The 25214-nt window shown below is 44.8% G+C and overlaps 1 protein-coding gene across 1 annotated transcript in view; it reads right to left on the bottom strand.

The window, feature by feature from the left end:
- The window catches only part of caln2 (calneuron 2), a 63651-nt gene that overhangs the window by 20857 nt on the left and 17580 nt on the right, over positions 1 to 25214 (bottom strand). The window contains exons 3-4 of the mRNA XM_033979008.2: positions 10583 to 10726; positions 7817 to 7929 (exon numbers count right to left, since the gene is read on the bottom strand). Coding sequence (XP_033834899.1) covers positions 7817 to 7929; positions 10583 to 10726 — 257 coding nt within the window. The remainder of the gene's footprint in view (positions 1 to 7816; positions 7930 to 10582; positions 10727 to 25214) is intronic.

Here is a 25214-nt window from a genome sequence, read left to right as displayed (position 1 = left end):
GAACATGGATCCATCATGCCTTGTTACCACTGTGCAGGCTGGTGGTGGTGGTGTAATGGTGTGGGGGTGTCGTAACCAGCAACCACCAACAATGTCTTTATTCACAATAAGTGTTCATAGAAACCACAGTTCATTTATCCACAAGGCCGGGGAACGAGGCTGCTTCATAGCATAGTGTCCGAAATAACATAGTTCATAAATCCAGAGTAGTTGGGGAGCGTGGGTGCAGGTCCGTGAGCGCGGAGAGACACAAGTGCACGACAATGAAGACACAAGACCATACCAGGGCGGAGGTGCGGGTGCTGGGGGAGTCCGGAGCTGGTTCTGGGGCGGAGATCTGGAGCAGAGCAAAAAAGTTCCAATAAGACAAGAGTGTACCAGAAAGGATCAAAGTACTAAGCCATGAGCATAATCACGTGAAACATGCGGACGTTCTGGCGCCGAGTGACTCGTCCGGACCCCTCTTATCCGCGGCAGGTGGCGTTGATTGCGCTGATGGGGAGCAGGTGCGCGTGGGAGGAGTCCGGATTCCGCTCAGCTTCGGAGACAGACAGGTGAGGGAGGGGGGAAGACGAGGGCGCAGGGAGAGCAAAACAGGAACCGTGACAGTACCCCCCCTCCTAAGGGACACCTCCCGGTGGACCCCCAGGTTTATCCGGGTGAGCGCGGTGGAAGTCTCTCACCAGGTCCGGGTCCAAGATGCGGGCCCTGGGCACCCATGAACACTCCTCGGGTCCTTATCCCTCCCAGTCGACCGGGTACTGGAGCCCCCTACCCCTCCGGCGGACATCGATGAGCCGCCGGACAGAGAAGGCTGGGTGACCATCGACAAATCGGGCGGGAGGTGGGGGACCGGAAGGAGGGCAAAGGTCGCTGGTGCGGATCGGCTTGATCTGGGAGACATGGAACGTGGGATGAATGTGGAGCGAGGGGGGAAGCTGCAGCCGTACCACAGAGTCGTTAACAACCTTGTCGATCTTGAAGGGACCAAGGAATCGGGGGGAAAGCTTGCGTGAGTCAGTCTTGAGCGGGATATTTCTCGAGGACAACCAAACCGACTGCCCGGGCGCATAGTTGGGAGCTGGAACGCGCCGGCGGTCAGCCACCATCTTAATGCGAGCCCCCGCCTTAAGGAGCGCCGCCCAAGTCCTCCGCCAGGCCCGGCGACAGCGCTGAAGATGGTGCTGGACGGAAGGCACCGCCAGATCCCTCTCCTCGGAGGAGAAGAGTGGAGGCTGGTACCCCAACGAGGCCTGAAATGGGGAAACTCCCGTTGCTGAGCTCACCAGGGAGTTGTGGGAGTATTCTATCCACGGGAGATAGGTGCTCCAAGCGGCCGGGTTGGCGGAGACCATGCATCTAAGAGCCCTCTCCAGGTCCTGGTTGGTGCGTTCGGTCTGCCCATTAGACTCGGGATGGAACCCCGAGGTGAGGCTCACCGAGGCCCCCAACCCCTCGCAGAAGGCGCGCCAGACCTGGGAGGTGAACTGGGTCCCCTGGTCGGAAACAATGTCCAGCGGAATGCCGTGCAGGCGGAACACATGATTCGTAAGCTGGTCCGCTGTCTCCTTCGCAGTAGGAAGCTTGGGTAGGGCGACGAAACGGGCTGCCTTGGAAAAGCGGTCAACAATGGTTAGAATGACTGCGTTACCCTGGGAAGGAGGTAGGCCCATCACGAAATCCACCGCTACATGGGACCATGGTCGCCTCGGAACCGGGAGCGGGTGCAGCAGTCCTGACGGCGGTGAGTGAGACGACTTCCCCCGGGCACACACTTCGCATGCGGAGACATAGGCCCTAGTGTCTTTGTCCATGGTAGGCCACCAGAAGTGTCATCTGAGTGGCGGGAGGCTCCGGGGTGGCAAGCGAATCGGGATCCGTGAGTCCACTGCAGTACCTGGGAGCGAACAGTGTCAGGAACAAATAGTGTGACGGGGGGGGGGGGGGGGGGTTACCTGGAGCTGGCTCATTGCGCTGGGCCTCCCGTACCAAGTCCTCAATCTCCCAGCGGAGAGTGGCAACCACACGGGACGAGGGGAGGATAGTCTCCGGAGCAGTACTGGCCTCCTCCTGAGCAAACTGGCGGGAGAGGGCATCCGGCTTCACATTACGGGTCCCCGGCCGGTAAGTAAGAGCAAAGTTAAAGTGGCTAAAAAACAAGGACCAGCGAGCCTGGCGAGAGTTAAGGCGTTTGGCAGATTGAATGTACGAAAGGTTCTTGTGGTCTGTCCATACCAGAAACGGTAGTTCTGCCCCCTCCAGCCAGTGCCGCCACTCCTCCAGAGCCAGCTTAACGGCGAGCAGCTCGCGGTCCCCCACATCGTAGTTCACCTCCGCTGGGGACAGCCGCCGGGAGAAGAAGGCGCAGGGGAACAGTCGGTCGTGGGGGTCGAACCTCTGGGAGAGGACACCAGTGTCGGAGGCATCCACTTCCACAATAAATTGTCGAGAGGGGTCGGGCTGATGCAAGATAGGAGCAGAGGTAAACATAGTCTTAAGCCTATCAAAAGCGGCCTGGGCCTCTCGAGACCAGGTGACCGTCTGAGCAGGGGATGTGAGTCTCGTGAGGGGGGAAATAACTCTGCTAAAGTCTCTAATAAATCTCCTGTAAAAGTTGGCGAACCCAATAAACCTATGGAGCTGCTTCCGGTTGGTAGGAACTGGCCAGTCCCTCACGGCCTTGACCTTCTCTGGATCCGCCTTCACCTGGCCCCGCCCTATAATGAACCCCAGAAAGCTAACCTGGTCAGCATGAAACTCGCACTTCTCCGCTTTAACAAAAAGTCTATTCTCTAACAGGCGCTGTAGCACTTGGCGGACATGTTGCCTGTGCTCCTGCAGGGACCTGGAAAAAATCTGAATATCATCCAAGTAGACAAACACAAACTGATTCAGGAAATCACGGAGAACATCGTTGATAAGTGCCTGGAACACCGCTGGGGCATTAGTGAGTCCGAAGGGCATAACTAGATATTCAAAATGTCCAATAGGAGTCTTAAAGGCCGTTTTCCACTCATCCCCCTCCCTCACCCGCACCAAATGATAAGCGTTACGTAAATCCAACTTAGAAAATATAGTGGCGCCGTGGAGAGGGGTAAACGCAGAGTCAATGAGGGGCAGAGGGTATTTATTCTTAATAGTTATCTCATTAAGACCTCTATAGTCTATGCAGGGGCGAAGGGTCTTGTCCTTTTTGGCCACGAAAAAGAACCCCGCCCCCACGGGAGAGGAGGAAGGGCGGATAATACCTGTGGCCACGGAGTCCCGGATATACCGTTCCATAGTCTCTCTCTCAGGCTGGGACAGATTGTAGAGGCGGCTAGCAGGTAAGGGGGCCCCGGGCAACAGGTCAATGGCACAATCGTAGGGGCGGTGTGGAGGTAGGGAGAGGGCCCGGTCCTTGTTGAAGACGTCCCGCAGGTCATGGAACCAAGGACAGGTCCAGGGCCTTGGGAACGGGGTCGCTCAGCGGGGAGGCCCCCTCCGCAGGAGACCGGGCAGACCGCAGACACCCAGCATGCCAGTCAGAACTCCATCCCGCGATCTTGCCCCAGGCCCAGTCGATGACTGGGTTGTGGGCCCGAAGCCAGGGGTAGCCCAGCACCACCGGCGAAGAAGGGGTGGCGACGACGTAGAATCTGCGGGACTCGTGGTGGTTCCCGGATAACAGCAGAATGACGGGTTCAGTGACGTGAGTTACTCGTGCTAACAGCAAACCATTGAGGGCGCGAGCAGTGAGGGGGTGATTCAGAGGCTCCAGGCTGATGCCCCACTGCTCCGCCAAGTGGCGGTCAATAAAATCTTCCTCGGCCCCGGAGTCCACCAATGCCTGAACAGACAGAGTCCTAGAGCGGAGACAGAGAGTGGCCGGGAGCTGCAGTCTATTACAATTCGCTGGGATCTGCGGCTGACCCACCAGTACTCCCAGGGCTACTGGTGGGCCCTCTCTTTTGGCCGAGCTGGACAGGCGGCGACGAAATCCCCTCCGCCCGCAGTAGAAGCACTCCCCAGCCGCGCGGCGTCGTATGCGCTCCTCGGCCGTGAGACGCGCCCTCCCGATCTGCATGGGCTCCTCCGCAGTCGGTGACGGGGGACGGACCGTGGTCCGCACGGGGGAGTGTCGAGCCTGCCGCCGACGCTCCTGCAGACGGTTGTCGATACGGTTGGCTAGTGTGACCAAAGCCCTGAGGTCCGAGGGCTCGTCCCGTGAGGCCAACTCGTCCTTGAGTGTGTCGCTCAGCCCCTTAGCAAAAAACGCTTTAAGCGTGCTGTCGGACCAGTCCACCTCCGCGGCTAGTGTCCAAAACTCCACAGTGAACTCCGCCACAGTCCTGGAGCCCTGAGTAATGGCAAGTAGGCGGGAGGCGGCGTCCGCACGATAGTGAGGGTGACTAAAAACGAGCTTAAACTCATTAATAAAAGTCTCAAAGTCCGTACTGTCCAACGCGGAGTTAGCGAACCTAGCCTCCGCCCATTGGAGCGCCCTGCCCCGGAGCAGCCCACATACGTAGCGTGTTTTGGACGCATCGGTGGGGAAATGGGCTGGGCGCTGCTGGAACATGGAGCGGCATTGAAATAGAAAACCCCGGCAGAGGTCCGGCTGCCCCACAAACGGCTCCGGATTGGTGCTCCTGGATTCCGGAGGGTGGAGCGGCACAGCGGGTCCCGCAGCAACGGTAGCAGGAGAGAGGTGCGTAAGCAGTGTGGTAACCTGATTGCCGAGCTGGGACACCTGCTGCGCCAGGGACTGGTTCTGCTCCAGCAGGGTTCGGATGGTCCTCTCGTGCTGACCGAGCATGTCACCGTGGTGAGTAAACGCCTGCTGAAGCGTGGTGTCTGATCTTGAGTCCGCTTGGTCCATTTCTGGCCGGAACGTTCTGTCGTAACCAGCCGGGCGTAGGGACCAAAGCTGCGAGACTCACGAAACTTTAACAATGTCTTTATTCTCAATAAGTGTTCATAGAAACCACAGTTCATTTATCCACAAGGCCGGGGAACAAGGCTGCTTCATAGCATAGTGTCCGAAATAACATAGTTCATAAATCCAGAGTAGCTGGGGAGCGTGGGTGCAGGTCCGTGAGCGTGGAGAGACAAGTGCACGACAATGAAGACACAAGACCATACCAGGGCGGAGGTGCGGGTGCTGGGGGAGTCCGGAGCTGGTTCTGGGGCGGAGATCTGGAGCAGAGCAAAAAAGTTCCAATAAGACAAGAGTGTACCAGAAAGGATCAAAGTACTAAGCCATGAGCATAATCACGTGAAACACGCGGACGTTCCAGCGCCGAGTGACTCGTCCGGACCCCTCTTATCCGCGGCAGGTGGCGTTGATTGCGCTGATGGGGAGCAGGTGCGCGTGGGAGGAGTCCGGATTCCGCCCAGCTCCGGAGACAGACAGGTGAGGGAGGGGGGAAGACGAGGGCGCAGGGAGAGCAAAACAGGAACCGTGACAGGGGGATGTTTTCTTGGCACACTTTAGGTCCCTTAGTGCCAATTGGGCATCATTTAAATGCCACGGCCTACCTGAACATTGTTTCTGACCATGTCCATCCCTTCATGACCACCATGTACCCATCCTCTGATGGCTACTTCCAGCAGGATAATGCACCATGTCATAAAGCTCCAATCATTTCAAATTGGTTTCTTGAACATGACAGTGAGTTCACTGTACTACAATGACCCCACAGTCACCAGATCTCAACCCGATAGAGCATCTTTGGGATGTGGTGGAACGGGAGCTTCGTGCCCTGGATGTGCATCCCACAAATGTCCATCAACTGCAAGATGCTATCCTATCAATATGGGCCAACATTTCTAAAGAATGCTTTCAGCACCTTGTTGAATCAATGCCACGTAGATTTAAGGCAGTTCTGAAGGCGAAAGGGGGTCAAACACCGTATTAGTATGGTGTTCCTAATAATCCTTCAGGTGAGTGTATATTTGAATGCACCAGAGTAACTGTTTACAGAAACATTGCAAAGATCATATTTTACCATATAGACCAGAGACAGGACAGAGTGAGAGATATAAGTTGCAGGAGGAGAGAGTGTTGCAGTTTGTTTATGTTGCAAGAACGGTTTTGAGAAACCTGGAGTTACTGTTTTGAAAATCATGGGGGAACTGAGAACTAATAGCTTTGCTTACACTGAATACATAATCTTAATTATGAAATGCAGTTTGTTTTATTCAAATATCTGGGTAACATCAGTGTTTTCCTATTTCTGGGAGGAGAATACATAGAGAGATTCTGAGATCTGCAACTCCTGACTCCAGTCACCACATTTCTGCTGACATTCGTGAATTAGATTTGGAGATAAAGTTATTCTCTGCTGAAATAAAACAACTGTTTCGGCCAATCTCTTCTCTTTGATGAGGGACATAAATTGACACTTGGATAATTTACTGCAGATAATTTATCAAAACTTAAAATATAAACAAGTGTGTATTACATAAAAGTATATTTGTCATTGTATTCTCGCAATAAGGTGTGGGGCAAGGCTGGAAACATTTTTGCTACCTGAATATCGACTTAAAACCCTTTTCAGTTACAGATATTAACAAAAAAAAACTGAATTATTTATCAAATTATATAATTATTGTTCAATGTGGTAACTTATTTGAATTCTCACTGACCATGCTATAGCCCTTTTTACTGTAAATGTTTGTTTTTTCTGCGCACTTTGAATGGGAGAGGTCCACTTCAGCGTAATGTGAATAGGCCTGGCCACTATCACACCACAGCTTTTTCTATTGTCTCTCCATTGTCTGCGCAATTTTGAATTCACAGAATGAGTGCACAATACCATCCATATGCAAATACATTTTAACCTGCACACCTCCTCATATTCAGTGACTCATTGCAACATTTCTTTTCTCTCGCTTCCTCTTCATTTGTTCTTACTCCACCATGCAAAGTAAACCAAAACTGCACTTTTAAAAAATTATTGTCATATGTCTTACATCTGAGGCAAAAAACGTCCTATGTGGAGTGCACCCAACAACCAATTTTCAGACGTTAACTACTTTAAAAGTATACAAGCCTTAATCAACCGACTGGCCAAATGTGGACACTTGAAATAACCTAAATCATGTATATGCCCATTTTCATGCCACCCCTGAATTTTTATTATGGTAATACGGTCTATATTTGTGCCCATACTGAAGCACACTTAACAAGCCTCACATCCACTCCTTCTCTGAGCTAAAAGGAAAGAGTGGTTTTGTCGGAAGAAGCAGACGGGGGTCTGCAGAGGGGATTTTTGATATGTGTTCAAAAGTAGCCTGTGTTTGTGTGCGGTATTGGTGGGCTTATGCTTATATATACTCGAAATGTCCTTATTTAGTCTCTGCTGTGCCCAAAGAAAATGTCATTCTGGGTTAGTGACCTTAAACTATCGTATTCATTTTTGTATAAATGGAATCAATATTTGTAATGAGTTGTCATTGACAAGACACTTCACTCACATTGCCTAGTATGAATGTAGTGTGTGAGCTGTGGTAACAGTAGTAGCTCACCATCAAGTATGAAGTGAATGAATAATGCACTGTAAAGTGCATTGGATGTCTTGAAAGGCGGAATATAAATCCAATGAATAATTAGTTTTAAATATATTCTTTACTGTATTTGAGACAACTGTGGCTCAAATGTGGTGCACTACTGAGGAATGGATGGATATCTCTCTAAAAAAGAGACTTGAATACGGAATAAAGGTAATCTAAGACAGTTGCATTAATATTGTAATATATTGGTGGTTTCCACAATTAGACCAGGGGAGTGTAAAACCGAGCTAACTGGTATAATGAAAAAGATGCTTTTTACCTGCCAGAAGATGTTGTCGATGGTGTTTCCCAGGAAACCTTCTCTGTTGTCTGAGGAAAGGAGTTTGGGCCCGAGTATTGTCATGAACTCCTCAAAATCCACTTGGCCATCCCCTAAAATAAATATTAAATATATAAAATCCATTAGAACTTTTGCTTGGTCTTGTGTTCTTATTGTGGTCCATAGAAAGTGTTCCATAGATACAGACAAGAATAATAAACAAGAACCATATACAAAAATGGATAGTTTGCTGTGGATAATTTATCAAAATATCCATTAATCCCAAAAGCATGAATGATCAATCATTATGGCAGCTGACAATTACTCAGTTACAGAGGGTGAATCATTTAAGCTGTTTTATATTGAATAGTCATGTGTCGGTCCCTGTAACACTCAGATTACTTTCAAAACAGCATTTTACATCCCAAACTCTGTGCAGATTTGCTTTAAATCTCAAACACAAGGATGCAGTGAAAGCAGATTTTCTTAGCCAATTCATAGAAAAACTTGGACAGATGCAGGTGCTTTCAACCGTAGCAGGCACTTATGAGAAAGAATTCACCTTTGATCAAAGCCAGGGCCGTTTGTGTGTCTCATTGTGAAATAACTGCTCAATTCAAATTCAACAGGCACAAGTGGTGTTTGCATTATGTATTCAGGGCTTTCATGTTGTCGGAGATAGGAATCAGGAGTCGACATCCCGTGGAATTAGTGCTTGCTTAACATGCTCAAGATGCAGAGGACCATAAGCCAGTTACTGCACAACAATGTTTGCTATTATAGCCTGATATACTGTAAGTTTGCATGTTAGAATTGTCATATCTACAGATCATGTTACTTCAGTAGAGCGGGGAGGGGTGAAATCTATTCCACAACTATGGACAACTGAATCAGGATTAACACCAGAGGGAATATGATGTCAAACACAGAACTAAGCCAGGTTAAATTTAAAGGTGCTATATCTGACTTTTATTGTTTTTAGTCCAGATAAATTAATTGTACAATGTGAAGTGTAATGTAAAGCAGCTATTTGAGAGACAAAAAATATACTGAAGGATCCAGTGGCAGGGTTAGTTGGCCACGTGACAGTCACATGACAGAGACCATAAAGGACTGACTCACTTCCTCTTCCTAAGCAAGCCTGCACATGATGGTTTTCTGATGAGCCAAACAAACAGTTGAGATGTTGTAAATGGTAAATGGTCACATCTTTGTATAGAGCTTACCCACCTTCAAAACACACAAGGAATATTAAGGAACCACTTACCCATTCACACGCACACAGCCTTCTAAACTACTGTCGCTTTAACTTGACTTCTTAAATCCCAGACAGATACAGTAAGAAATATATAGAGAAAACTATAGCTGTAGCAATTCTAGACAGTTTGTTACGGTTCACCATGAAACAGAAAAAATGGGGCCAGAACACACACTTCTTCGATACTTTAAAACGATGAGAGTCTGGTCACCGGTGAATTTCCGTATTTCCACCTGTGTGATTGACACATGGATTAGCCAGTCAACTACACGCATGGTCCATCCATATTGGAAATAAAATAAAGGGAAAAAAATATGACAGAGGGCAGAAAAACATGGCGGATTTGTGCAGAATCAATGAATGAAGCATTGAAGAGATAAATGAAAAATGATTTTATTTGTAAATCATAGGTGACCAATGACCTCCTTCGTTTCACATGTGTCAATGAACAAAAAACAGATCTGATTTCATAATCACGTTTGACCAGGCTTGAGGCACTACGGGACCAGACTGATATCAATTTGTATAAAAAATACAGAGAGATATCTCTCTCAGAGTGCTCCAGTCGGTTTTGGAAATATGTGATACAGAACATTAAATGATTGTTGTTGTTTACGATATTGCAGGTTCTGTCTCATGATAGTGGCATCTTTATTAGAGCTATGGTTCACCTTTTTAGATTAATGTTATAATCATAAAACAATGCATGTTATTTTATATGATCAAATAAAATATATATATATAAAAAATACCCTTAATAATAAAAAAAATAAAAAATAAAAAATAAAAAAAAAATCTTTGAACCAACCTATTAAACAACAACAATTATACAAGTAATATTGTAAATGTTGGTTTTCTCTTTTTCAGAAAACCTAAAATATCACCAACAATAATCTGTAAATAAACAATAGTAGCCCTTAAGTGATATGAAAGTTTGACCTTTGTTTAGTAACTCCATGCAGCGCTGAGTGAGGGGGCAGATAAGCCACGTTTTTGATGCAGGAGCTGATTGTGTACTTGCTGCTCTCTGCAGAGTTATAAGTGTCGTTTGACAAAAAGGTTGTGCCTTACTATATCTGGGGAATTTATCTGAGACTGGGCACACCTGCTGCGTGAGTGAAGGATGCTCGTGCTGCTAGTTCACATGACTTAATGCTCCGTATTTCACATTAGCATTTGTGACATGGCCATTGTTTTGGTCTAATGTTTTAGATGAAGAACAACACATACATGCAACTCCTCCTCAGATCATTGCTCCATTGCTCGAGATCTATAAAGTAGTCCCTGTGGTTGAAGGTTGAATCAAATGCAGACACGTGGCAAAATGTAGTGTGGGAAACGTTTAACCAAAACAAACTAGTCTCACAAAAATGTGTGCAACCTTTTTATGTTTTTAATGAAAACATATAGGACAATTCTGGACACCTTCTTTAGAGATGTGGCCCATATCAATCCAGTGCACTAAACATATACTTGGGGTGAGGTACACAGAACAGGGTCTTTCTCACCGTCCATGTCCAGCCGTTGCATGATGATGGCCAGCTCCACCTCTGAGGGCATGTATCCTAATGAGCGCATGGCCATCCCTAGCTCCTGTTTGGAGATGAAACCGTTCCCATCTCGATCCAGGACCCTGAATGCTTCACGGATTTCTGCAACATACACAATAACACATGCATCACAGCACATGTCAGAACAAATACTCATATGAAATACCAATATATTTCTGCATTTGGATATGCTAATGTAATATATGTTGACTGCTCTTCTTTATGCTTGAAGAAATAATGGTCATGTGTGAGCTTCTTGTGTTGACTTCACAGGCACACTGTGGATGTGTAGTATATATTTTATGTTACTATAGCAGGAATCGCTCCAAACCCAGTAAAGTTCAAATTTATTCATTTTCTTCAGCTTTTGAAATTTCACTGCCATTCATTCATTGTGGGTTCATTTTTGATTCACCAAATGTCCATGTTTTTGGAAAGAAGGGGAAGCCAAAGCACACAAACTTGTTAACACATAAACCCAGCTTTTGTGGTAGCATAAGTATTGAGTTTTCAATTTCCCCACTGGGCGATAAGAGCATGCCCACACAATCAAATAAACAGATATAAGTTCTTGGTATCCAATATCTTGAATACAATTGAATGAGATTAAACCTATATGAACAGTAAATCTTGGCACATTTACAACATTTCCTGGTGCGGTTCCCTTTAGCCGTCCAGATATTCAAAGGAGTGATCTTGTAAGTGATTTACTGTCACTGCAGTATGGAAATGTGCAAATGCAATCCCTTATATGGTTTCTGTTACAACAGGGTGCAAATGGGGCAGAGTAATCAAAATAGAATAATAAAGTTGTAAACAGTAGAAAATTGTAAATGAGAAGATAGAGGCAGTTCACAGCCTCTTACTGTCTATAAAGACAGTAAGAGGCTGTGTGAGGTGTGAGCTTGCCCTAAACCTCAAGATAACATAACATATCGCCATGTGTTTATGTCAGTTGGCATGGAAAACCAGCATTCTGTATTTAAATGCTCTTTGTAAAGTGCAGTAAAACATGTAATCCTGAGTGGTCCAGCTTAACCATTTACTTTTTTGAGGGGGGGCATCATGACTGTAACAGTGCCAAAGGTTACTGCTGCAGTTAGGGGCCACGAGTGACAGTTATTTGTAATAAAAATGAGTTTGTTGTTCAAATCGTTTTTCTGGGTGATTCTGTTTCCCTACACACAGAGGCTCTTCACTCTCCATTTGTCCATGACTGTGTGCTCCCATCACCTGTTTGTTTTCTTAACATCCCCAGTATTACTGCATTTATCAAATGTGGTTTCATTTGTTCACATACTTGACCAAAATACCAGTTTATCTGTGATTTAACAGTGCTGCTAAAATACATGACAGGTGGATTTTTACATTCGCTTCTGTTGCTTCTTTATGAGAGCAGTCTTTTTGTAATGATGCTCATTGGCATGAAAAACTAGCAAGTAAAGTAAATAGCAGCATAAGCCCTGCATACACTCACTAAGCTAATGATGTAAGAAACTGTTGAAATAGCATTAATGCTTGGGGTTGAATGTTGAAATCAAACCTTATTGGCAATAATTGTAATCTTGCATGTAGCAGCTACCATGCAAAATGTCCATAGAGATGCATTAGCCAAAAAAAAAAAAAAAAGGCAAAAAGTCATGGAACAACAATAAGCTGTTGGGTCAAATTCATCACATTATAGTGTCAGATACCAAATAAACTGACTGACTGACAATTAATGTAGTGTAATGTATCACAAGCGCAATCCCTCAACAAAATTGCAACATTGTGGCACCAACTAGAACTAGCTCCTGAGCAAAGTTTGCTAAATGACTGTATGTAGCTGATTATTGCCCTAGAGTATAGAGCAAAAATCTATATGACATAATAATCTGAAGAACTTTGAAATGTTACACAAAACTTTCTGACGAAATGTCAGAGCATTCATTCAATAATTGTCTTCCTTCTTCCTTTGACAGTTTGTTATAGGGACTTACTTTGCAAGCAAATAGAATAGGGCTGCCCAAACTTGTTTCGTTAAGAGCAAAATATTGAACCATATTTGAAGTGGAGGATGACATACTGTTAGCCAGTACAGTGAGCTGATCAGATGGAGACATTTAACAAAGCTTTGAAAGAGCCACTGTAACTTTGTTAAGGTTTGGAACATACATTTTAGTTATCACAATGTAATGCAATGTTATTGGGGTTAAGATTGTAGAATTACTCAAATTTTCAGTAAAAAGTATTGTTTATGATTATTTGAATCAAATTCAGCAGGAGGCCTGAGGGCCAAAAAGATTGGCCTGAGGGCCACATTTAGCCATACATTAGACACCCCTGAAATAGAGCTTTGTCTTCAGATTACAGTTACAAAGAATCTGATTTACCTCAAATAATTGCAAAAATAATTATATATGTGTCTTCACCTCTGATACTATTCTCATTCCTAAAAGAACAGTCCAGATCTTTTTGGCTGTGGTCATTTGCTGCATAGTGAATCTCTCTCTCTCCCTCTCCCATGATTTTCCACTGAGTCTGCCCATTAACATGCGCAAAATAACACCACAGCCAGCTGGCTATAGTTTCAACTGGTTTTCAAATTGAACTTCACTACATCAAATTGGCCCGTTTAGAATTTGATATGGAAATCTTACGAGTTATGGGAATTCTAAAGATAGCAACAATGCACCTGAGGGTGTTTTCTTAAAGTGTAAAGCACTTTGAGTACCTTTACATCAAAATGCACTATATAAAAATGTGACCATTTATCAATTATGATCATTCGAGTACAAAGTTACAATATATATTCTTGTCTTTATGGCGTTGCATTTTGGCAGCTAGAGCATGAAGCTATTTGGATAATCATTTCCCATACATTTAATGCCTTTTCTCACTGTAAAGCAATTTAGTTTGTGGTGCTAGACATCCTTAATTAAATTCTTCAGTGTGGCAGAAATTGACATTGTTCAGTTTGTCATATATACTGAGCTTGTTTCCCCCTTCATAATTTCTATGCTTTACATTTCCCTTTAAGGCAATCTCTGCTCCACTAGTCCAGCACTTTAACCTTTGATTTCCATTGATTTCCTTACAGCTGCCAATGTATCACATCTGTAGACACTAATGGCTTTATGCTTCCATTGTAAAACAGGGAAAGCCGCTGCTAATAACTTGATTAATGCTTGTATCCGGCGTGTGATTACAAACAGCGCTTTCATCATTTTATTGTTGATTTTAATAAATGGGAACTATTAAAAGGGGCTCAGACACGATAACTGCCTTCAGCAAATACCAGATAACTCTAGAGCAGGGGTGGCGAACACGCGGCTCTCGAGCCGCATGCGGCTCTCTGCCTCTCATCATATTTTCTATATACTATGGCTCTTTGCATCGTTTCATGTTTCACTTATTGTTTTCTCTCTTAAAACACATTCAAATCCACCAGGGCTTATTAAAACAAACAATAAACAATATATAAAAACTGATTTATCAGCTTTTTTTACGCTGCGTCTGACACGTGACCGCTATTCATCTGCGCGGGTCACGTCTAATGCCGCGAAAACAAGTAAACATTTCATGCACGTGCAGACTGTTACCCACGAGTCAAAATGGCAAAATGCAAAACTAAACGAAAATATGAGGATGAACACGGGACATTTCTGGAAGAACGGGAAGATGCTTACTTTTTTATTGAACGGAATGGCAAATCACTCTGTTTAATCTGCAATACTACAATATCACATTTCAAGGCTTCAAATCTTCAGCCTCATTTTAGCTCTCTCCAGGCTCATATGGACAAGGAATTCAAAGGTTCTGAACTACGCAAGCACAAACTGAGCACCTTGAAAAAAACAGGTAAAAAGACAGTCTCAAATGTTTCAGCAATTGAACAAGCATGGAGAAACTGTGACACTTGCATCCTATAAAGTGGCCTGGAAGATTGCCCGTGCTAAAAAAACGTACAACGAGCTAAAAAAACGTACAACGAAGGAGAGTTTTTAAAACAGTGTTTTGTGGATGTAATTGAAACCTTGGCTCCAGATAATAAAAAAAATCCCACTGAGATTATCATCCCATCACTCCAACAAGGTAAGAAAATCTGTGATGTAGTTTGGAAATAACACCTGACTTATGCTTGTGTTAATATTTTAATAAGATAAGATAAGATATGCCTTTATTAGTCCCACAGTGTGGAAATTCCAGTATTTCACCGCACAGTTAAAGAACAGAAGGAAAATGGTACATGCAATAAAACAAAAATAATAGATAAATAGCTTAGAATAATAAAAAATAGACTTAAAAAAATAACTAAAAATATTCCATCAGTTTATATTATAGTGTGTGAGTGTGTTCAGTAGTTGTGTGTGTCAGAGAGAGACAGAGATGAAGATAAAGAGAAAATGTGTGTGTGTGTGTTTGATAGAGCGAGAGAAAGAGAGAGAGGAAGAGATGCCTGTGTGTGTGTGTTTATGTGTGTATGTGAGGGGGTATCTGACCTCTGGGGTAGGTGCTGTGTTAACTCTGGCTAAGCTGCATTTGATGTGTGTGTTGAGGGTGGACACTGAAATGAACAGAAGTACAATGCTTGCTGTTGTTTTGTAAGGAGAGGAGTGTTTTATGGGAAGTAATGTGTGTGTGTTTGTGTGTCTGTGTCTGTCTGTCTTGGCAGGTCAGTGCGTCGTGTGGCTCTTTGACTCTTACGGTTGAAAATTTTGGCTCTTTGTACCTAACTTGTTCGCTACCCCTGCTCTAGAGAATTATTTGGTGCATTGATGTGAGTGCTGTTATCAGGCAAATTAAAGTTATGGGTGATCCTTTTTCTTCATCCTATTTCTTGTCTCTATATATTCTCTCAAAAACATGAATTGCCGACTTGAAATAAATATATTAAAACATGTTTTTCCCCTATTCCATTTAAAGAGCTCACATTACAGTATTTCCTGATCTATATTATAATGTAGTTTCGTCATCTAAAACATACCCAGAGTTGTGTTTTTGCACATGTTTAACACACAAACCCTGCATGTTTTGAGTGAGTTCTTCTCTCAAACAAAAAACTCTCCACTTTGTGAGGTTGTGGTAATACAGGAAGTGTCCCACTGTGTTTTTGAACTCCATAGACCTTCACTAGAATCTTCTGGATCATTTCAGCCCTGGAATTTCCAACCTCTACTGAAAAGGTAAAAGGAACTGTTAACTTGAAAACTACAGCCTCATGACATCACAAGGTGGAACACAGTATTTTGAGCTTTGGAGATGTAGACAGACTAATAATAAAGTGTTACTCAAATATGTGTGACTGAAACAAAACACGACTCCAGGTCTTTTTTTGATGCACTAACAACATTAGAACATGGCTTGAAGCCCATAAGAATTCATTTAGCATAATACAGGCTCTTTAACTGAAACTATACATTAACACAACTATTAAAGCTTTAAATTCAAACATTAGTGTGGGGGGTCTGCCATCTGCTTGTTACATGGAGATGTTATTACTTCTGGAATGTTTCACAGTATGACATTGAACTTTGTGTGTTTTTTTTTTTTTTATAGTGAGCAGGCTCACCTCTCCACAGATCTGACCTGTAACTTGTGGTGTCACCTGCTTGTCTCCATGACGTAAATGTCTAATCCAAGCAAAGCAATAACTAAATAGAGACAAGCAGGTGGTGGACCCTCCACCTGAAACATTCTATAGTTAAAAAAAAAATCAACTCAATAACTTTCACATTTTTAAGAAAGAAACTGTGAATTTCAACAAGTGAATTGGATGATTGTCCCAAAAGAGTTTTACAAAACACCTAAGTCAGTGCTCACCTAAATTACCTGTCAGTCAGTCAGATAGAGAGTCTCTCTGCTGTGAGAGTAAAGGTGGGCTCATTGTTGTAAAACCAGTGATTCACATGCCTGTTCAGAAAATGTTTTAGTTTGCATGCAGTATCCCTCTCAAACAAATGACTCTAAAACAAGACTATCTTCACACAAAACAAACAAAAACATGGAATAAAACAGGCTAATAAAAAGCTGGGCTAAATACACCCATTACAAAGCAGAGACTAAATCAGGTCCTGGGGGTTTGGTGGCTTAGCAATTAGTACTCTGCTTCTAAGTACAACAATTGTGTGTTAGATTCTGCCTCTATAAACGGTGGTAGTGGGTTTGAGTTTCTCCAGATGAATAAAAGTAAAAGTCAGTGCCAATCTCTGTAGTGTCAGTTCGGCTAAATCAACAGAGGCTCGTAGTTACTGATAGCAGGACTAAATAGAACTATATCATTTATAATTTAAACTGTGATTAAATTATAAACCACTCTTAAATCAACAATTACTGAGTTTGGACAGTAATACTGTAAAAAAAAAAAAAAAAAAATATATATATATATATATATATATATATATATATATATATATATATATATATATATATATATATATATATATATATATATATATATATAGTATTCTCTAATTGATCATTATAGCTAAGACAAAATGTCCAAAACCAAAGATGACTGCATGGGGGACAGACTTGGAATTGTGAATCTGACCAAGTGTGATCAAGTCAAAACAAGTGTGACCAGATGAGGGGGATAGAGAGTTAACAAAAAGCTGGCACTTTTATAGCTCTTAACCAAAATGAGCCCATGAACCTGAGTTTGTGCTGTTTTGGATGGTGTAAATCAAACAGCAGGTACTGGTCAGTGTGTGTGGATTTCCTGAAGACTTCTACCTAGAGACGCCGGTGCTCTCCTATAGTTACTGCACAATCTAAGAAGGCCAGTTTGTTCTCCTTGGCCTCTTCCCATGTGAACTTGATGTTTGGATCCACAGCAGTAATATGTGTTATGGGTTACCGGGGCCCCACCCTGGAGCCAGGCCTGGGGTGGGTGCTCGGCAGCAAGCGCCTGGTGGCCGGCCTTTCCCCACGGGGCCCGGTCGGCCCAGCCCGAAGGAACGACGTGGGGCCGTCCTCCCGTGGACCCGCCACCTGCGAGAGGAGCCATGCGGGGCGGGTGCAGAGAGATCCGGGTGGCAGTCGAAGGCGGGGACCTCGACGACCGGATCTCCGGACATGGAGACTAGCTCTGGGGACGTGGAATGTCACCTCGCTAGGGGGTAGGAGCCTGAGCTTGTGCGGGAGGTTGAGCGTTACCGGCTAGATATAGTCGGCCTCACCTCCATGCACAGCTTGGGCTCTGGAACCCAACTTCGTGAGAGGGGTTGGACTCTCCATTTCTCTGGCGATGCCCGCGGGGAGCAGCGGCGAGCTGGTGTGGGCTTGCTCATTGCCCCACAGCTCAGCCGCTGCGTGTTGGGGTTCACTCCGGTGAACGAAAGGGTCGCGTCCCTGCGCCTTCGGGTCGGGGACAGGTATCTCACTGTTGTGTCAGCCTACGGGCCAAACAGCAGTGCAGAGTACCCGGCCTTCTTGGAGTCCCTGAGAGGGGTACTAGACAGTGCACCAACCGGGGACTCCGTTGTTCTCCTGGGGGACTTCAACGCCCATGTGGGTAACGACAGTGACACTTGGAGGGGCGTGATTGGGAGGAACGGCCTCCCCAATCTGATCCCGAGCGGTGTTTTGTTATTGGACTTCTGTGCTAGTCACAGTTTGTCCATAACAAACACCATGTTCGAGCACAAGGGTGTCCATCGGTGCACGTGGCACCAGGACACTCTAGGTCGGAGGTCGATGATTGACTTGGTTGTCGTGTCATCTGACCTCCGACCGCGTGTCTTGGACACTCGGGTGAAGAGAGGGGCTGAGCTGTCAATGGATCACCACCTGGTGGTGAGTTGGATCCGCTGGCGGAGGAGGAAGCCGGACAGACCTGGCAGGCCCAAGAGCATTGTGAGGGTCTGCTGGGAACATCTGGCGGAGCCCTCTGTCAGGGGGGTCTTCAACTCCCACCTCCGGGAGAGCTTCTCCCTGATCCCAGGGGAGGTTGGAGACATGGACTCCGAGTGGGCCATGTTCTCCACCTCTATTGTCGATGCGGCTGCTCGTAGCTGTGGTCGTAAGGTCTGTGGTGCTTGTCACGGCGGCAATCCCCGAACCCGGTGGTGGACACCGGAAGTAAGGGATGCCGTCAAGCTGAAGAAGAAGTCCTATCGAGCCTTGTTGGCTCGTGGGACTCCTGAGGCAGCTGATGAGTACCGGCGGGCCAAGCATGCCGCGGCTCGGGCAGTCACAGAGGCAAAAACTCGGGGTTGGGAGGAGTTCGGGGAGGCCATGGAGGAGGACTATCGGACGGCCTCAAAGAGATTCTGGCAAACCGTCCGACGCCTCAGGAGGGTGCTTCACCAACACTGTTTACAGTGCGGGTGGAGAGCTGCTGACCTCGACTGGGGATGTTGTCGGGCGGTGGAAGGAATACTTTGAGGATCTCCTCAATCCCACTGTCACGTCTTCCGAGGAGGAAGCAGAAACTGGGGACCCAGAGGCGGACTCGTCCATCACCCTGGCTGAAGTCACTGAGGTGGTTGGCAAGCTCCTCGGTGGCAAGGCTCCGGGGGTGGACTAGATCCGTCCTGAGTACCTCAAGTCTCTGGATGTTGTGGGGCTGTCTTGGCTGACACGTCTCTGCAATATCGCGTGGCGGTCGGGGACAGTACCTGTGGAATGGCAGACCGGGGTGGTGGTCCCTCTGTATAAGAAGAGGGACCGGAGGGTGTGTTCCAATTACAGGGGAATCACACTCCTCAGCCTTCCCGGTAAGGTCTATTCCAGGGTACTGGAGAGGAGAATCCGACCGATAGTCGAACCTCGGATTCAGGAGGAGCAGTGTGGTTTTCGTCCCGGTCGTGGAACACTGGACCAGCTCTATACTCTCCATCGGGTCCTCGAAGGCTCATGGGAGTATGCCCAACCAGTCCACATGTGTTTTGTGGATCTGGAGAAGGCATTCGACCGTGTCCATCGTGGTGTCCTTTGGGGGGGTGCTCTGGGAGTATGGGGTTCGGGGCTCTTTGCTAAGGGCTGTCTGGTCCCTGTATGACCGGAGCAGGAGCTGTGTTCGCATTGCCGGCAGTAAGTCAGACCTGTTCCCGGTGCATGTTGGACTCCGCCAGGGCTGCCCTTTGTCACCGGTTCTGTTCATTATATTTATGGACAGAATTTCTAGGCGCAGCTAGGGGCCGGAGGGGGCCTGGTTTGGGAACCACAGGATTTCATCTCTGCTGTTTGCAGATGATGTTGTCCTGATGGCTTCTTTGAGCCAGGACCTGCAGCAGGCACTGGGGCGGTTTGCAGCCGAGTGTGAAGCGGCTGGGATGAGAATCAGCTCCTCCAAATCCGAGGCCATGGTTCTCGACCGGAAAAAGGTGGTTTGCTCTCTCCGGGTGGGTGGTGAGTCTCTGCCCCAAGTGGAGGAGTTCAAGTATCTCGGGGTCTTGTTCACGAGTGAGGGAAGGATGGAGCGTGAGATTGACAGGCGGATTGGTCTGTGTGTCTGCAGTGATGCGGTCGCTGTATCGGTCCGTTGTGGTAAAGAAGGAGCTGAGCCAGAAGGCGAAGCTCTCGATTTACCGGTCAGTCTACGTTCCTACCCTCACCAATGGTCATGAGCTCTGGGTAATGACCGACAGGACAAGATCGCGGATACAAGCGGCTGAAATGGGCTTCCTCCGCAGAGTGGCCGAGTGCACCCTTAGGGATAGGGTGAGGAGCTCGGTCACACGGGAGGAGCTCGGAGTAGAGCCGCTACTGCTACACGTTGAGAGGAACCAGATGAGGGGGCTCAGGCATCTGCTCAGGATGCCTCCTGGACGCCTCCCTAGGGAGGTTCTGGGCATGTCCCACCGGGAGGAGGCCCCGGGGAAGACCCAGGACACGCTGGAGGGACTATGTCTCTCGGCTGGCCTGGGAATGCCTTGGGGTCCCACCGGAGGAGCTGGAGGACGTGTCCGGGGTGAGGGAAGTCTGGGAGTCCCTGCTTAGAGTGCTGCCCCCGCGACCCGGCCCCGGATAAGCGGAAGAAAATGGATGGATGGATGGATGGTTTCAGATCTTGAATTTTGATTTTAGTCCAGTTGTCATCCACGTATCAATATCAATGCGTGGGAGGAATGCCTGGAAATGAGGCTAATGCATTCTCATCAAATTGTTCCATGTATAAATTAGCCATAATAGGAGAGACTGGTGAGCCCATGGCACAGGATGGATTTGTCTATAGAAGTTCCCTCTAAACTGGAAATATGTGGTACTTAAACAAATTTCCAGCAGCTTGCAGATTTGGTCTGGTGTCAGTTTAGTTCTTTCTTTTAGCTTTAAGCTGAAACTGGAGACAATAGCTGTTTACAGTTTCAATGTAGTTAGCCCCTCCTTTCAGATAGATATAAGGCAGTGTCCACCAGTAATCTGACCAGAACTGAAGAAGCGGCTTGGATGAGCAGCAAAATGTCTTCACTCCTACAATGATTTCTTCAGTTGACAGATTAATTTTATTTTTTTTTTTTCTGCTATGGATCAGACCTGGACAAGTGAGAGATTACACAGACATAAACTAAAATAATAAAGTGAGTGTTACACTGAAATCCAAACAAACTGTGACAATAACTGTTTGAGCTCTAATGTAGACTTGGTTTGTCCCCATTCAAAGCCTTGTTTAGTGCTTATCTAGTCCAGGTTTAGTTACAGGTTCAATATCAGTTAAGTTCCAATTTTCATGCGGTGAATGTGCAAGTTTGAATGCATCCTTAAACCCCCAAAGTATTCCCAGAATAAGCTCTTCCTTCTGGTCCCTGCACCACTGTCTGAGAAGCAATAGTGAATAGTCAGATTTTATTACTCTTTTCACAGCTCGATTTTGCTCCCTGTGTGTTTCTGTTGGTGGGCGATGGTGTCAAGTCTCCTCTGCAGTCACATAATTGGGAGGAGACAGAGGGTGGACAAATCTTACTGTGCCTAAATCCTTTTTCTGAACTCAAAACAATGAATTTAACATGATGTTCATCTGCGCCTCTGCTTCATTATTATTCTTATCAGAGTTCTTACAGTGCAATAGGGCTATCTGGGCTCTGTGGGAGTCCTATGGAATGTTCATTCCTCTTTGTTCAGACCTCTAAATGTCCTCTGATCTTGAAAAGTAGAATTTCATCACAAATCACATCATAAACAATCATCACAATTAAAGGGGCTCTGGTTTTAACTCCTTTCTTCATGGAGATATTATTGTTTTGCCTGGATTTGAATGGCAGTGGTAACACCGTGTAAGGAAATAATTGAAAGATGGATATATTTATACTGTGGAACATTCCTGACAAAGCAATAAAACTTTCATGACACAAGCAAGTGATGGATCCTCCAACTTGAACATTGTATCTTTAACAAAATAAATCAACCATAACATTGTAACATGCAGGTGAGACAAAGAAAACATATTTTCATGGCAGCTGCGATATATTAAGCCACAAGTGTACATTTTGTCCTCAAACTCAATGTCTAAGAAGTAGAAAAAATTGACAAATACTGTATATGGATTTGAGTTTGACGGGGGCTTAATTGTGATGGCTTGTCAAGTGGGTCCGAACACCTCCAAAACTGGACCTCGGCTATTCCTGCAGTGGTCAGTCTGTAGCAAAATTGGTTCAGGCTTACTCATGCATTTGTGTCTAAATGAAAGCAATCAAAATGTACAGGAATCACTTTGTCTATGTAGTGGCACATAGGAGTATGGATATATGCTGTTATGCCTGTAATGTTTTTTTTTAACTGTGTTTTTAATCCTAGGTTGCTCTTTGCACCTATATTAAATTATATATATTATTTGTTATATATAAGCAATGTTATAGCTTTGCTTGAAATGTTCCGCAGTGGCATTTAAAAAAAAAAAAAATTGCATTTAATCAATTGGTGTCCCTCTCGTTGACCTTGAAAAACAATAGCTCCATCTGCTGCCTCCATTAAAAGCTCCATAGTGTGGACCATTCCAAACAAAGTGTCATATTGACAACCAGAAAAGTTACAAGTGTACAGGTGTTAGAAGGTTTGGGCAACAAGTTATAACAGGTTGTGATGCTTATGTTACATTCGGGTCGTGTAAAATCCTCAGAGAGACCGACAGACCCCATCTACCTACTTAAAGCATTAAACCACTCTCTTCTTTTCTTATCCAAAGCTGAATTTTTGTCTGAGGCTTATGATAACCAGGCTGGTGCCACTACAGTGCTCTCATTTTCTCCTGGCGCTAAATAAAGTGTGAATGAGCGGCTGTCGGGGAAGTGGCAATACCAAGCTCTCCATCTCTCTGAAACACAGTGAAAAATATTTGTATGCAGCACGTGACATGATTCGAATGCCCCTCTCTCTGATGAACGTGTCTCCTATGTTGGCCCACAGAGCCCCCCGAGACCCGACTAGCTCTTTCAGTGATGAATGAAATGCCTTAAAACTTCAGGAGAAAAGAACAGAGGAAGACCAGTCGCTGCAGTGATTAACTCACTTTCTGTCTTCTGTCTGTTGGAACAAATCATCCAGGACAGACTCAGGGTGTCTCTGTAAAGGGGATTAGGAGAGGCTCACATTTCCACCAATCCTCTGTCCATCTAGTACTCCCTGTGGGTACTAGAGGAAGTGAAAGGGATAATGTCTAATCATGGCTTTCATTAGGATGGCTACTATCACGACATCTACCACTTCTTTTGGAGATAATCATGGGCTTCCCTCTGGATGCACTAATTTTTCTCATCTGTTATTTCTATACATGCACCACACATGTATTAATCTTCCAGGTACTCAAGCAGAGTCATGGCATGAGATCTGGAAAAAAAAAAAAGTACCTGCAGGGATAATGAAGGACACCTATTAACAACTGGTTGTTGTTAATAGACTACCTTAGTAGACTATTAACCTTAACCAATGAATCACTGTTTACAACTAATATTACTTAAAACTTTGCCCTCCTATAAATACTTCTAATTAGCAGATTTTAAGCAGCTTGGACGACTTGCGACTTTATAATTGCTGGGGATAGTGTCTGGAAGGACATTTGGTTTTTAACGTTGCCAAATATGCAAACATTGTAATTTGAATAAACAAATGTTCAAATGACTGTGCACATAAAGCCAGAATATTTGACATGAACATTCCAGAAACATGAAAAAAACAAACATGTACTTCTACTGTAGTTCTGTTAGTTACTTCGGTGCAAATGTAATGCTTCAAAATTAAACCTTATGTAACTCTACCCTGACCACCTTCTCCGTGTCCTTCAAAACAACAACAGACTGAGCCTAAGCGACAGTTTCTCCCCTCTCTGCATGCACCAGGCTGAGGCGAGCTGCACATAAGGGACACTGGATTAAAAGATTTATGCAACAAAGTACTGCATACTAATGACAATGGGACGTGCGTTTGAACAGAAGACGAGCGACTCCAGTTAGAAACACAAAACAACACAGCCAAACACAGAGACTAGTTCAGCTCCTTCTACACTACCAAAACGAAAATGAACGAAGGTATACCTTTCTGGTGGAAGATGCACTGTTGCTTGTCTCCATAGTTACCTGGAATCTTCCACCATATGGCATTAAACTTATTATGTACATGGAGACAAGTAGGTGATGCCACCAGACCAAGTTACAGATCATTACAGTTCTTTGGGAGCTCAGCTGCTCATAGCAAGAATGCATGATTTTCAGGTCTTTTTAGCAAAAAAAAAAAAAAAAAAAAAAAAGAAACAAAAAAGAAAACATCTGTTAATGAATAAACACGATCATGATGATAGATACATCTAAAGAAGGTGTATTTTACTTTTAACTGGTAACACGTATATTTAGGTCACAATTTTATTGTTTTGAAAATGCTATATTCACCAGAAAGTTTCACAACCTCTGAGTCTCCCCTTGTTTTGGTCTCTATACTAAGTCACTCTCTCTTCAGAGCTTGGGTGACATAGGTTTGTGGGCGGAGCCTTGGACAGAATCTAATAGCTAACTGTAAGGAGGGTTCACATAGTGCCCAGAAGAGATCGAGCATGATTCAGGTATGTTTTTGATGAGCAAATATTATAACATGGTAAAATGCAAAAAAAAAACAAAAACAAAAAAAAACTAAACATAATACCCCCTCTTTAATGCAATATTTAAGACAAAGAAACAACATCTTCATGGAGACACCCTATCAGAAAAGTTGCATACCTTTAATATAGAAATCAAGTTAAATATATAGTAATTTGACAAGAACCATTCATTCCTGAACATGACAGCATTCAAACCATTATTATTTTATGGAGAGCAGTGATAAATGTTTAATATGTAGTGTTTGTAGCGGTTGGTCATAGTGAGAAAATGGACCTTGCATTGTGCATTTGTGAATAATCCTTATGAACTCTTGAATCCAATTAATTCAATACAAGATTACTCATTCCTTCCCCCATCTGAGAGTATGACATTTGTGCATCAAATCATCACAAATTATTTTGATCATACTGCACTCAAAATTCAGGCTATTTCTTTATCAACAGAAGAACAAGCCTTAAAGACACTGTACCTAATGTCTTAAAAAAGTGAAAAACTGTTCATTTGAAATGGCTTACAGTGGTCCAAAGTTACCCATCACTTAACTTGTACATTCCAAACCGCCTAACTATTCACAATGAGTTTAT

The sequence above is a fragment of the Periophthalmus magnuspinnatus genome, chromosome 14 (genome assembly GCF_009829125.3).
Source record: "Periophthalmus magnuspinnatus isolate fPerMag1 chromosome 14, fPerMag1.2.pri, whole genome shotgun sequence".
Taxonomy (NCBI): Eukaryota; Metazoa; Chordata; class Actinopteri; order Gobiiformes; family Gobiidae; genus Periophthalmus; species Periophthalmus magnuspinnatus.
This window is presented reverse-complemented; position numbering and strand designations above follow the sequence as displayed.